General features: G+C 51.7%; 1 protein-coding gene across 2 annotated transcripts; it reads left to right on the top strand.

The window, feature by feature from the left end:
* Positions 1–2,442: 2,442 nt before the first annotated feature.
* Positions 2,443–13,704, top strand: INSIG1 (insulin induced gene 1). 2 transcript variants are annotated; one of them, XM_064487173.1, is made up of 6 exons: positions 2,443–2,587; positions 3,230–3,641; positions 6,306–6,430; positions 7,582–7,748; positions 8,073–8,172; positions 11,963–13,704. In XM_064487173.1, the coding sequence occupies exons 2-6, from the start codon at positions 3,254–3,256 to the stop codon at positions 11,963–11,965; spliced, it is 783 nt and encodes a 260-aa protein (XP_064343243.1). In that variant the 5' UTR covers positions 2,443–2,587; positions 3,230–3,253; the 3' UTR covers positions 11,966–13,704. The 2 variants fall into 2 exon arrangements, with proteins under 2 accessions (XP_064343243.1, XP_064343242.1); XM_064487172.1 differs by having other exon boundaries at positions 11,842–13,704.
* Positions 13,705–13,929: the final 225 nt, after the last annotated feature.

Here is a 13,929-nt window from a genome sequence, read left to right as displayed (position 1 = left end):
AGGATGGCAGGGGACAAAAATGAAGAAAACCACTTTAGATCCCAGGAGACAGATACACTGATTTCTGTGCTGTCAGGAATCCCTGTACATGGCAGCTCGGTACGAAAGCAAAGAGCTGTCACCCTGGCTTACGGGGCTCCATTTGTGTGGATAAACCAGGTTTTGAAAGCAGACGTGCTGAAGAGAAGCTTCCTGCATTTTCTGCTGTTTCCCAGTTGAATCCATGACATGCCTACACTTCAGGGTCAAGGCTGTGATGTACATGGATCTCTATGAGGTTAAGAGCTCAATCTGTAGCATACATAACAGGTTAAGACTGTCCGGGACTTGAGGCTGACGACGTGGTAGTGGAGACCCAGCACAGGCTTCTGGTGGCTGGACTGACTCTCAGCTACACAGTACCCATCCTGTTATCTACATGATCATACAGTGTGCCATCTCTTGTCTAGCCAGCGTCCTATCGGCTGATAGCTGGACAGCTTTTTATATTTTTGCTACCACAAAGTTCCAATGTTACTGTGATAGTATGTGTATACACACACACACATTTCTTCACGCACTCATGCAAGGTGGAGCGGAGATAACGGCCAAGACCCGGATTCCTTGAAGTCAAAACTGCTCTGAACTTTGGGGAACAAAGTACAGAGTAGAGAATGGGGCAGAGAGAGGAACGCCTGGTTCTGTCCACCTGCAGGCAGAGCTGAAGATGGAACCCCTCCTCTCCATCCACTCTTGCTTTGTCTGGGTCATGCTCAAGAAATGAAGACAAGGCACACAGCTAGCAAATGCTGTCTTGATTGAACATAACCGTTCCTGAGCAATTTTCTATTCTAATCCATAGTGACGACACTTTTAATTTATGCTTTCACAGATCAGATTAAGTTCGTGCCAGGTTGGCATCATGTACTGGGGGTGGGACATCCACACAACCAGGCTGTGTCTGGTCTGTAAGGTGGAGGTGACAGAAAAGAGAAACTGGTACTGATGGCGGGGGGAGGGGAACAGTAACAAGCTAACAAGGCAAACATCTTTACATAGTGCTTTCCATGTTTCCTAATGAAACACCATTATGGTTCAGGAAAGCGAACACATCCACTGCAAGCATTAGTCTTCAGTGAAGACTCCTGGGTACCATTACAAATTCCTGTCAATCCTCCCCCTGCACCTCCCTCCAGAATGAAATACAGATACCTCAGGAAGATGTTTCAGGGTTTTTTTTTTTTGAACTTCTGGCATAAAGTGACAAACCCTAATGTTGAAAATGCCACACAACGTGGTATTTCAGGCTGCCTAAACCTGCGGGGTCTCTTGGCCCTGAGGTTTGCTACTGAGAGCACAAACATCCCCCCAGTCTCTGCTCACCCGCAAACACCACAAAAGACCAGACTTTCTCTATCGTCGTTCACACACATCTTAAATAACGTGCTCTTGGCTCAACAAGATGTGGGTTTTCAGTTGGCATGGGGCCTGCCCTCCTGTTTAGGTGTCGTGGCCCACATAGCAAACAGGATACACATATACCACATCAACAAGATAAAACTTAATTTTCCTGACTGGTTTCCATGGTTTGTTTTCCAATGGGACGAAAGGCGATTAGAAACTAGAAGACATTACTTTATGAATGAAACTTTTATCATTTACATTTTCACAAAGGGTCTTATGTGAAAAAAAGGTTTCTGAACCACTCTGGTGTCTGGGAGACATGAAACATCCTTCGTGTTTGACATACATCCTTGCACACGTAATAAACAACTCCTGTCTCCGGGCCCTGACTACGAGCCAGCACCTTCTGGTCACTGCTTGCACGAACCTGCCTGAAATCAGCAGGCGTGGTGACCATCCGGAGGCTCGGGACGTGGAGGAGAGGTCGCAGCATCATCAGGAGACACGCAGGTGCAGAGTGACCAAGCGGACGGCCTTCCCCAAGGGGACGCTTACGAACGGGCCACGCCTGGGTGAGGATCTGGACCCAGGGTGTGCAGCCCGCGGACGCCAGGCCCGCGGCTGCCGAGGGCTGGAAATCGCCCTCCGCCGCCGTCCGGGCGGAACCTGCGCGGGGCGCTCTCTGCCGGCTCCGCTCTTCCCCTCCCGCCCCCGCCGTCCGGCAGTCCGGCCCCGCCAGCCACGGCCAACCCCAGCCGTCCGTGCCTCCGTCCGGCCCCCGCCCACCCCGAGCCCCGGCAGTCCCGCCCCCGCCCACCCCGAGCCCCGGCAGTCCCGCCCGGCGCCGCCAGCCCGCCGTCCGTCCGCCCGTCCGCGCTCCCGAGCCAACGCGCCGGGCGCGGGGCGGCGGTGGCGTGTGATGACGTCATATGGGCCGCCCGCCCCCGATTGGCCGCGGACGCCTCACCAGACCCCGAGCGGACGGGCGCGCGGGCGGGGCGGGGCCCGCGGAGGCCACGCCTCCAGGCGCGAGGGCGGGGCGGCGGGCCGGACCGGGGTCACGTGAGCCGGACCCCCGCCGCCTGCCTTATAAGCTGCGCCGCGCGCCGACCGCCGCGGGCCCAACTCCAGGCGGTCTGGGCCGCGACTACCCCTCTGCGGTCTCCTCCGTCGGCGAGCCCGCGGGCGGGCCCCCCTCGGCCAGGTACGCGGGGCTCGGCAAGGGGACCGGGCCGGGGGCGGTGGGGAGGTCCGGGGGCGGGTCGGGCGGGGATGTCGAGGTCCCGGCGCCTCCACTCCTAGCAGCCGCCCCTCCAGGCGGCCTTCCGTTGGGGCCCTCGGCACCAACCTTCGGGCCTGAACGCATGCCCAGATCCCAGCCCCAGCCTCGGAGATGGGGGCTGCACCCCCAAGCCCGTGTTGGCCCGGCTAGTGCTTCTCTCCGTCCAGGAGGGCCCCAGTAACTTGGGCTCTGCCTCCTGCAGACAGACGAGGTCTGGAAAACTTTTGTACTGGACGGGCCAGAACTTCAGAGCTTACGGAGAGGGGCATCGCCGCAGGACCTTAACACTCAGGTGTACCTAACACCTGGCTGCCGCTGAAAGCAGCCTGTGCACCCCCCAAGGTGGGGCGTGTGGGCAGTGTCCTTGCAGTCCCGTCCCCGTGGTCCCTGCCCGTGGGCTGCCCCCGAACCCGCTCTCTGAGGGACTTGAGGGCTTTCCTGGACGTGCCGGCAATGAACCTGGGCAGAGCCCTCCCTCTGACTGGGCCTCCCTGGACCTGGACCTGCTGTGTTTTGGAAGTGAACTTGATGGGGATTCCACCTCTCCACCCCTTTTTCTTGCAGGAAAGCCCGTCAGACTGGTGGCTGATGCCTAGACTGGACGACCACCTCTGGAGCTGTCCCTGTGCTAAGGGTGTGAAGCACAGAAGCCACCTGAGGGCCGGTGCCGGAGGACTGGAGGCCAAAGTGGGAGAAATGACTACGTCCTCAGTGTCCGGCCCCTCTCTGCTGGTGGCCCACGGTGCCGGGGGCACTGACCCTGCCCCCGGGCCTCAGAGCTCTGGCTTGGGGGGCCACAGCTGGCACCACCACTTGCTGCAGAGGAGCCTGGTGCTGTTCTCAGTGGGGGTCGTCCTGGCCCTGGTGCTGAACCTGCTGCAGGTCCAGAGAAATGTCACCCTGTTCCCTGAGGAGGTCATCGCCACTATCTTCTCCTCTGCCTGGTGGGTTCCTCCCTGTTGTGGGACGGCAGCTGGTGAGTAGAAATGAAAAACGTATGTTTGGTTAAGAACGTTTTTCAGCCTCTGAGGACCATTTATTTGAAAATGGGACCATCCACAAAGGAAAAGTGTACATCTCCAGTGACCGTGTTTAGGGAAGGAAGGAAGGAGAGGACAGTGACCCTCCCAGCTAGTCTCTGGAGGCCAGAGGAAACCCGGGGATGGACACGAGGTGGGGCGAGAACTGTCTGTGCCAGGCTGGCCGAGGTCCTTCCCTCCTACTGACCTGGCCCTGAGGACAGCGTTGGGGGAGCCCCGCAGCTGTCATCCTAAGCACGCCGCCTGGATTGGCCGCGGGCGGAACTGGTGAGCGGCGGGACTGAAGTGCGATTGGCTGCCCCCACCAACACGCTACACTTCTGGGTGACTGAAAACAAACCGTCACGTGGGCTGGGTGGGCAGAGCTGCTGGCCTCCCTCACTTCCTTTTTCGGGATGGCCCAGTGAACGTGGCCAAAGCCAGGCTTTCCTCCCAAAACTGCTGGGCCCTGTAGATGACGTTGGTAGGGAAAAGGAACCCCTGTTCAGAGTTTAGATCTTAGTACACTCAACCAGCCACAAAACACAACCCAGGATCAACAGTCTATAAACTGTGAACAGGTGGATTTTTTTTTTTTTTTGAGTAGAATTTCTTGGTTATTTGGCCGGTTTTATAAAAATGCCAAAATGATCTCGGCCCAGAAGAGCACTTAGAACTTGTCTGGACGCACAGCATTCATTGATTTGTCTGGTGCTTGCTGTTTCAAGTACCGAGTGAGCAGACCAGCCCCTGTGGGGCATCCCGTGGTCGGCAGGCAGGACAGGTGCGGACCTAAGTGACTGCAGTACTGCAGGAGGGGCGCCCTCCTGTGTGCTCTGTGACTGATGGTCATGGACGGCTTACCTTGTGTTTTATGTGCTCTGCATTAGTCCTTACAGCAGTCCTCTGCTATAGCTCCATTTTACAGACGTAGAAACTGAATTACAGACAGGTTAAGCAACCATGGCCAAGGGGACACAGCAGAGTGGCCCGCTGTTCATAACTACCTGCCTCCCCCATGGAGTCTGGGTGTGTCCCCTGCACTGTAGAAACACGCTGCCTTCTGGGCAGACTCACACCAAACAGCAGGGAAGCCCCAGGCTTGGAGCTGGAGAACTGTGTTCCAGCCAGGACACATCAGAGGAGGGGTGCTGTGCTTACCAGGCAGTGGGTAGAAATGTTTCCACCTTTGTTCTCAGAAAGACAGCATCCTGCTTTGTTTTTCTAAATTCTAAGTATAAGGTTATACTATTAAGAATAGTTTTTGAGAAGCAGATCTAAGTGCAGAATTTTATTTTTCATCCCATTTGGCACAGTAGTTTCTTTCTCTGAATCAAAAACTTGATCTTAAAACCACTGAACCATTTTAGTTTAGGCTATCTTTGTAATTGAAGCTTCAAGGAATTCCAGGGATATCTGAAACACAATTGCTCATACCCTACTTCCTTTTTTTAACCATCAGTTAAGAGTATAAGGGAAAAATTCCTTAGTACATTTCCACCTATTTAGCTTTCAACCTTAAGGGCAAGAATAAGTTATAGTAACTAAAGTTACAAAATTGTTTGATTCCATTTTCCGAAACGCCAAAATTAGAACTTGATAAAATGTAATATGAAATTGAGACAGAATCTTTCATCAAATGTTTGGCTAAAACTGTGTTTCTTTCTCTGTTCAGGAACCTAAAATGGTTCCCTCTTTCGTGGACACCAGGTGTAGCTCCTGCCTGGCTCAAACCGCAGTACCTGGGCGACTTTATGTAGTGAGCTTGTGTCCACAATTGGGCCCCCGGTCTGCACCCCACCAGTCACCACGCGCCCTCTTCTCTCTTGCTTTTATTTTTCCATTTTCTCTCATGGAATGCCAGTGTCTGCCCTGACTGAATTCTCTGTGAATCCTGTTTCTGGGAAAACTTGCTCACTATTCCAGACCACGGCAAGATCTTCCTCCTCTGTCTTCTAGTTACATAATCCTCATCACTTTACACATGAGGCAACAAACACGAAGAGCCAGGTTCCACCAGGTGAACTGGGTGCGAGGCCTTGTTCCTGTGCCTGGGCTCAGGGACCGCCGAGCGTGGTTGTCCAGTGCCCCACGGGTGATGCCCAGGGCACGCTCAGGGGCTCCTGCAGAAAATGCTGTAACCCATTAACCGTCAAGTGCAGGGCCACCCTCTGGGAATGTGGCTTTTGTGACCCAGAGGGCAAAGTCAGAGCAACACAAAGGTGCCCAGAATCGGTGCGAGTCTGAGGGATGTCAGCTTATGCTGTGGCCTCACGGCACTGGTGGACGCTCACCTCTGCACTGTAAAATGGAACGACACTGACACAAACACAAGGCCAGCTGCGCAGGTGTTTGAGTGTTTTGTGAGTAATGAACCCCCTGCTCTGTCCCTTCCATGGTTCAAACCAAAGAACTGCGGTTTTATTTTAAATGTTTCAAAACAGTGTGATTTTTTTGTTGTTAGTACTCAAGGAGAACAAAAATGTAAAATCTGTTTAAATTTGAGTATTATACCGTAGCTGGTAAATTTTCTAGGAAAAGGAGTGGTTTAGTAGCTGCCGCGTGGAAACCACGTCACTTTAAGCTGGCAGCGCTGACGCCGCCTCTTCCTTCCCGCACAGCTGTGGTCGGCCTCCTCTACCCCTGCATCGACAGTCGCCTCGGAGAGCCACACAAGTTCAAGAGGGAGTGGGCCAGCGTCATGCGCTGCGTGGCGGTCTTCGTCGGCATCAACCACGCCAGTGCCGTATCCTTCCATGGCTGTGCCCCCCGGGGCAGTGTCTTACCTTACACATCGGGTGTTCTGTTACTTTTAGTAAATGTCTGTTACCCTCCTGGTGACTTGGACAGTCTTCTTCCGAGTGCAACTTCAGAGTGTGTTGCCCAGTTTGCTCTAAGCAGAATTTTCAGAGTGGTTTTTGGAGTCTTTTCAGTTCATTTCAGGGAACAGTTCAGTAACACCAGGACCAGAGCGGACGCCCCGTCTCTCCTCCCTTTTTTGGTTTGGAGTTTGTTCCGTAAATTCTACCTTAAACATACTTCCATTGTGAAGACCTGGCTCCTTGGCCCAGTAAGGAGCTGTGTCTTCCAGAAGGTTGAGGAGAAGCCTGGCTGTGAGCACGGAGGTCCCAGGGCCAGTCAACAGCGGCGCCCTCTCGAATAGGGTTCTTAGTGGACGCAAACTCCAGGGTGCAGCTGGGCACGCCTAGGTGGACAGCATTACACAAATGTACATAGTGCAGCTTTCAGAAAATGGGCCATAGGTTACTAGGTCTCAAAAGATTTACGGTTTCCTTTAGTACAGCTAGATTATGTTTTTAAATCTTGGAGAAAGGCATTTTTAGAGTTACTGCTTCTTAAATCTGCTCCACTCCAATTTTAATGATGAGAATGTCAAAAAGGAGTATTAGAAGATATCTTGGCTCTGACAGATTTGTTTTGTCAGAGTTGATAAGTGTGTCGTGATCAAGCCAGCTGCGTGTCCACCAGCTGAGTTGTGGTGAAGGCCACTGTGATGAGGTGTCTGCTTCTTGCAGACGTGGGGCGAAGACTGTGCTTGCTCAGTTCAAATTACTAATAAAAAAAGAAGTAAAAGTGGGGCTATAGAAGACTTGCTAGTAAAATACGTTGATTTGTGGCTGAAATCCCTGTAGAATTTTCTGTGTGGCTTTCGGAAAGTTTACTTGTAAAGTCGAGTTTGACCCAGTGATGCCGGAGGCGTTCCATGTCATCTTGATCATGGCAAGGCAGTCTTGTGTCCAGCAAGGCCTTCCTGCGGCTCACCAGGCAGCTTCTGTGGATGGAGAGCTGTGTGGTGCAGACGCGTCGGCCCTGGGGGTTGTTTGGTTTTGGTTGTATTAAAAAGTATTAAACTTTTCCTTAACTCTGTGTCACCAGAAATTGGATTTTGCCAATAACGTTCAGCTCTCCTTGACGCTAGCGGCCCTGTCTTTGGGCCTTTGGTGGACATTCGACCGTTCAAGAAGTGGCCTCGGCCTTGGGATCACCATCGCTTTTCTCGCCACTCTGATCACCCAGCTGCTGGTGTACAACGGTGTCTACCAGTAAGCACGTGCCCTCAAACATCACCGCCAGCTAGAAGCTGTTACCTGACTTATTAGGACTGCCCACTAGGCTGCGGTGTATTATCTGTGTCTAGTGACATAACTTTAGGCATGAAACTCTCAGAAACACTGCTTGTCATTGATCCACGTGTTAAACATGCACTGTCTGTAAAGGTTGTAAGCATAAAGGAAACCTGTGTGGATGTAACACACCTGATGTGGAGGAAAACCAGGCAGTCACGGTGGACACAGTGTTGAGGCGTTGTTGGCGGAGCGGGCACCGGGGAACCGGCTGCGCGGGCTCACGTCTCCCTCTCCCTCCAGGTACACGTCCCCAGACTTCCTCTACATCCGCTCCTGGCTGCCCTGCATCTTCTTCTCGGGAGGCGTGACAGTGGGAAACATCGGGCGGCAACTGGCCATGGTATGTGAGGTTGTCGCCTTCGCGCTGACGCTGGTTTTCAGCCTGAGACGCTTGCTTTACATAGCACATTAGAATTGGTGTTGGTGCCTAGCTGAGACTCAGTAGCAACAATTATTCAGAAAAGAGTGTATTTTTTTTTTTTTTTAAATAGGGACAATGCCCAGGAACTTCTTTGCTAAGTTATACAGACTCCGGGATTCAGGGATCTGTCAACTCAGGGAGGGCTGGATGGGAACTAGGGTCCTGGCGCCGCCCTCACGGCACAGACACGTTCAGCAGCTCTTCTGAGCTGCCGCTCCCGGGGTAACTATCGGGAAAAGGCGACTGAAATGGCTGAATGAACCATTTATAATGAGTTCCCTCCCTGCCTTCACGTGGGGCAGACGATACCAGGGAAGGGCATAGGACCTGGGGGGGGGGCGGCCTGGCTCACTAAGGGGGAACCCACAGGCACCGAGCCGTTTAGCGGAGCCAGGAAGCCGGACAGAGTCAGAGATCACTTAGTCATTCTTTTCTGGAGTTGAAGGTCAGCACGTGAGCACTTTTGTAAAAGAGAAGGAAATGTGGATGTTTATTTAACGGTTATCTCAAGTAGACTTTGACCCAGAGGCTTAAATAAAATGAACCGAAAAAGAAGCTGTAGTCTTACAAGAAAAAGGAACTGAGCGTTTGCCTCTGAGAGGAATGGTTTCTCGATTGGGCTTCTTCAGAAACTTGTCTTGGTCCCTCCTCCGTGCCGGCTGATGCTCGTGAGAGCTGAATCTGAGGCTCCTTGGCCGTTCACAGAAACAGAAACTGTTCAGAGGGCGGAATTCATAGTGTGTTGCCTGGGCTCGTGGGTGTGGATTGTCCTTCCCTTCCTCCCTCTGTAGTCCTTGACGATCTGCCGCCAAAACAGGACTCCACTGAGAAAGCTTGTTTCTCGCATCCCCTGATGAGTCAGAGGACTTGGCCCTTTTTCCGCAAACACTGTGGTCACGCGGCCTCGGGGCATGTGAGCGGCCCCTCCAGGCGCCGGCTCCTCTCCCGGCGCCCACCGCGCTGGTTCAGGGTAGGACGAGCCAGCGCAGGGACCGTGTTGGTCTGAGGTTTGTGTTTCAGTGCTGCTCAGTGGAAGGCTTCTAGTCAGGCTTAAGGGGTGAACTGTCTCCAAGCACGTGACTCTTCACAGACTTAAAACAGACGACATTCAGCCAGTTGGTTGTTAGACCTTTGGGAGGACGGCTGGGCTGCACCGTTAGACGTTTACGATGCAGGGCTCTGAGCCAGCTTCAGTAAACGCACATCTTTTTGATAGAAGCTTCATGTCGTGCACAAGCTCCCCACACCTGGAGGGGGAAGGAGACTCAGGAGAGCGGTGTGGTCACCCCTTTCACGGTGACACTGCGGGGAGGGAGTTTCGTCAGCCATCCTTCCATCCCTTGCAGACATTTTTGTTTTTTGAAAAGATGGTTGAAAGTTTTAAATATCACTTCAAACAGATAGTTGGTATAGCTGTAATTCTCCTTAAGCTTTTTCATCGTTTTTATTTAAAATTGGGGAAAAGCTCCCTCTGTCCAGCCTGATGTCTGCCTTTTTGTTTCTTCTTCCATCCCTCAAAGTGTCTGTGATCGAGTCTCTCCTGAAAGCACTGGGGAGAATCTAGCAAATCGTGGAGGGTGCCCTGCACGCTTTTGTATTTGTGACCCGGAACTTTTAGCCTTAGAAATGCTCATCCTCTTACCGCGGTTTTGTGGAGTCTTGAAAGTTTGGGCTATGACAAAGCATCTTTCTTGTCCGAGAAAGTCTTTAAAAAGAGCAAGTTAAACATTCTCTTTTTAAAGGAGTTGGGGTGCTTCTTTCAAAGAAATGAAAAAAATTAACAGCTTACTTATAAAGTGAGCTCTACTCTTTGTTCGGAATTTTAAAATTATTTCCACCCTAAAAACCCAGGCAGTGGCTCGGTGTCCTCGGGCTGTGCCCACGCAGGCCTTTGCTCCCAGTGCAGCCCTCCCTGCGGCCCTCACACGGAAAGTGTAACTGGCCTGGTGCATTAGGGGCAGCGTTTAAGAATGAATTCTTGGTTTAAAACTGGCATCTTCACCAAGTAGGGCTTCTGTGATGGGAGGTGACAGAGCAGAGGAGATGAAGGTCTGAAGGTGAGGAGACCGGGGTGGGCGCTGGTCAACACTGACCAAAGCTGGCTGAGCCCAGTGGGATGTGAGGCTCCTGGTCTACCTGGTGACGCCCCCGCCCCTCGCCACATGCTGCTGCGTCAGGCTCCCTCATGCTCCTCTGGTCACGTGACCATGGTTCCTGCCCTCAAAGGGAAATGTAATTACTTCAAGGTAGCCAGGCCCCAAACCTACAAGTTGGCCTTAGGTGGTTTGAGTAGCTTTTCCTGTGCGGTATTTGCTGTCAGTCTGAGTCTTAACATCATTTTACAGAATCTGTATTCATTGCACTTTGTAGCTTCAAGCCTTTTGTCAGAAAAAGTAAGGCTTCCAGCTGCCCCAGCGAGGAGTGTGGCCCTGCTTCCTGGAGCCCAGGCCCCGGGACGCCGGGTTACAGCCCTGCTTCCCGGGCAGGTGGAGCTGAATTTGCTGTTTCTGTGTGAGATTCAGCAGCTAAAGGTAGTTAGTAACATTATCGGTTTTGAGGGCTGCACTGGCTACACCTGAGGTGTTGTGCTAAACATTTCATTGCCAGCTGATTTCATCCTGTAACAGCAGTTTGGAGGTGGGGAAATGGCAGGTCAGGGAGGCCGCCCCGCCCACCTGCATGGTTGCAGAGCGGGACTGGAACCTCGGGTCTTGGGACCACGTAGCCTCCTCTGCCCTCCGTCCTAGAAGCAGATGCTGTGTGGGTGCTGCTCTCGGGCAGCTCTCCTGGAGTCAGCTTGTCAGTTCCTCAGAGTCCGAGCACCCCAGGGCAGGAACCAGCCCCCAGCTCGCAGCATGGCTGGTCTGTAGACTGGGGCTCCTCCACCTCCTCGGGAAGCAAGAGGAAAGACTGCGTCAGGGGAGAAGGTTCCCCCTGAGGTGCATCTGCCCTCCGCTGCTCTGTGGCCTCAGGAGAGCCATCTGATCTTGGGCCTGCCCCTCCATCAGTGAACCGCTGTCCTCTGGGGATAGACTGGGCAGGGCCTGGAGGGCAGTAACAGGTGCAGGTCAGGTGAGAAGCGAGTGTGGACTCGGATTCTGAGCTGTGAAGCTCTGTCGGTGAAAGCATTCCGGAGCGAGATCTGCTTCAGATGTCTGTCTCACAAGACTGCTGGTAGGGTGAGTTATGGCGGAGAAACCAGGTGTTCATTTGGTCTGTGGCAAACACCTTCTTTTTCCCAGACAGACAAACTGACTTACAGAAGAGACAGTGCTCCTTTGGCTGCAGAGTGAGCAGATGGGCGACCCTGTGCTCTCAGTAGCCCCAGGCTGCCACTCGGCTTGGGGGCTGCGCCCCGCCCGCCTCACTGCTCTCAGTGGACAGGTGGCTCCTGGCCTGGGCCAAGGAGGACATCCCATTGGGGTTGTCGGAGCGTGTTTGCTGTTCTGCATTTCTTATCTCCATCATCTTATCCCAGTCAAGGGAATTTTTCATCGTTCACTTTTTCGGGTCGACTTCCTTGCTAGTTAGAATATGTGTACAGTTAGTGCTAATTTTCTCTTGCTGTTTTTCTCTTTTCGCACGTAGGGTGTTCCTGAAAAGCCACACAGTGATTGAGTCTTCAAAGCCACTGATCCTGAAGAATCACAAGATTTGGGAAGAAAATCTGTGAGACTGGATTGTGACAAAGGTTCCCTTTTTTCCTCAGTGATGTATGTGGACTGGGCTGACTGCAGGCGACCCTGGAGAAGGTGCCATCTCTTCTGGAACCGCAGGGCGGGAGGAGGGACCGCTCGCGGTGAGGCGCTGCCATGCCGGCGGCCCCGGAGGTGCCAGAGCTGGGCCGCCGGCCGCAGGGTCCCCAGGATTCGGTTTCATTCATTATTAAAACAAGTTGCCATACTTCAGGGCCTCGAACTGAAGCCTAACTACCAGCTCTGGTTTCGTACCGGTGCCCGGGGGGGTAGCTCGATGGTGCTTACAGAGACGAAGAGTGGTACTATAGGAATATTACTGATCCAAAAGATTTTTAAAAATAGGGTTGTGTGAAAAAAGAGGTGGCAGGGGGGCAGCGTAGGGAGGCCGGGCTCCCGTGGCCGCGCGCGTCACAGTGCAGGACGGGCCTCCCGGTCCCCCCAGGGTTTCGTGCAGACAATCTGACTGCGGCTGGGCCGTGAGGGGTCCTCGTCCTGCACTGTGACGTCCTGGACTTTCCACCTCCGTTTGCGGTCCACCCAGAAGCCCCAGTCGTCCAGGAGGAAACCACTGTCTGCCGTGTGTCTCAGTCTTAGGAGCCAGGACTGTCTGTTGTTCCTTTGATGCTTTGGGACAGAGGTGACAGTTTTTTCCCACAGCCCTATAGGATTTGCAATCTGTGATTGCCTTGTAGAAAGAAGAGTGCGTATGTCACTGCATTAAACATTTGGTGTTTCTAAATACGCAAAGATGTGTGAGCACAATGTATTCATTTAATGGCATAGACCATGTTAGACCCAGCTTGCAAGTACTGGGTCTTCAACTTGAAGTGCAATGTATATGAAAACCAATCTGAGCCTTGTATTCTCTTAAATATTTATTTTTTTTTAACGTATAAGATGGTAAGGAGGGTTCTCCATTTCAGTGCTGCATGGAGGCAAATCCAGCAATAATTTCTCTCGGCCGCGAAGTTACTTTGTTGTTTGCCCTCCACTCAGCTCTGGTCCTTTGAAATACTCCAGTTCTGTGGGTTTAGTAAATGCATCATTTTTACTTACAAATTTACCTTTTTGTATTTTGCAATTCAAATGTTTTTGGTTGTTTCAAATTCTGCGAAAGTGGTGTGATGAAAGACTCCTTTACAGCAGCAGTGGGCAGTCAGCGGGCCGGGTGCCATGGCTGTGAGAGGCGGCCGCGGCTCCACTCACATGATGGTCCTGGTTGCGGTTTGGTTTTTGTTTGGAGGAAAATATCCTGGAGTAAACTTTAGGTTGCTGTAGCTAATTTGTCCTAGAGGAATTTTGTTTAAAAGAAAGTGGGATCATTCCAAACTTTGCAATGATCCCTTATACATTTTCTGAAAACCAAAATGAATGATCAGCTATGCGAAAAGATTTTTCAATGAACATGTCAGCATTTTATGAACAACCAGAAGTTATTAGATAAAAGCAGTAATTGAATCAAATATACTTGATCGTGCACGGACGAGTATTTTTTTTCTCTTAAACTGGAAACAAATTTATATCTGTTGGAAACAATGTAGCCAAAAGATACGGATCTGAAGAAACTTTGTTGCCGATACTTCATAGCAAGTATATGAGCCAAAGTGATTTGAGTTTGTAAAATGTAAAATAGTACAAAAAATTTGCACTATACCAGATTTGAACATCTAGTGAAATTCACATTCATACTAAGTTTTCAGCATTGTGTTCTTTTGCATTCATTTTTTTACTTTTATTAAAGTTTCAAAACCAACCATTGTATTTAAAGGCTTTTCTTTAAAAGGGTTGAGGATTCTCTGTGTAGGATGTTTGAAATTGGAATGGAAGAATATTTTATAGCTCTTCAAAACTTACTAAGTTTCAATACAACCATTTCTTGGGGAAAATATTTTTTTCTTACAGTTTAAAGTGACAGGTAGAAGCCCTGTGTAACCTCCTTCAGTCCCCTCAGGGCCTGGCTCTGCCCTCTCCCAGGAGT

The sequence above is a fragment of the Camelus dromedarius genome, chromosome 7 (genome assembly GCF_036321535.1).
Source record: "Camelus dromedarius isolate mCamDro1 chromosome 7, mCamDro1.pat, whole genome shotgun sequence".
Lineage (NCBI taxonomy): Eukaryota > Metazoa > Chordata > Mammalia > Artiodactyla > Camelidae > Camelus > Camelus dromedarius.
This window is presented reverse-complemented; position numbering and strand designations above follow the sequence as displayed.

Coding starts and splice junctions, on each gene's coding strand:
- INSIG1 (XM_064487172.1), top strand. CDS start 3,254: ATGCCTAGACTGGACGACCACCTCTGGAGCTGTCCCTGTGCTAAGGGT. Junction 6,431..7,581: donor GCATCAACCACGCCAGTGCC/GTATCCTTCCAT, acceptor CTGTGTCACCAG/AAATTGGATTTTGCCAATAA. Junction 8,173..11,841: donor TCGGGCGGCAACTGGCCATG/GTATGTGAGGTT, acceptor TTTCGCACGTAG/GGTGTTCCTGAAAAGCCACA.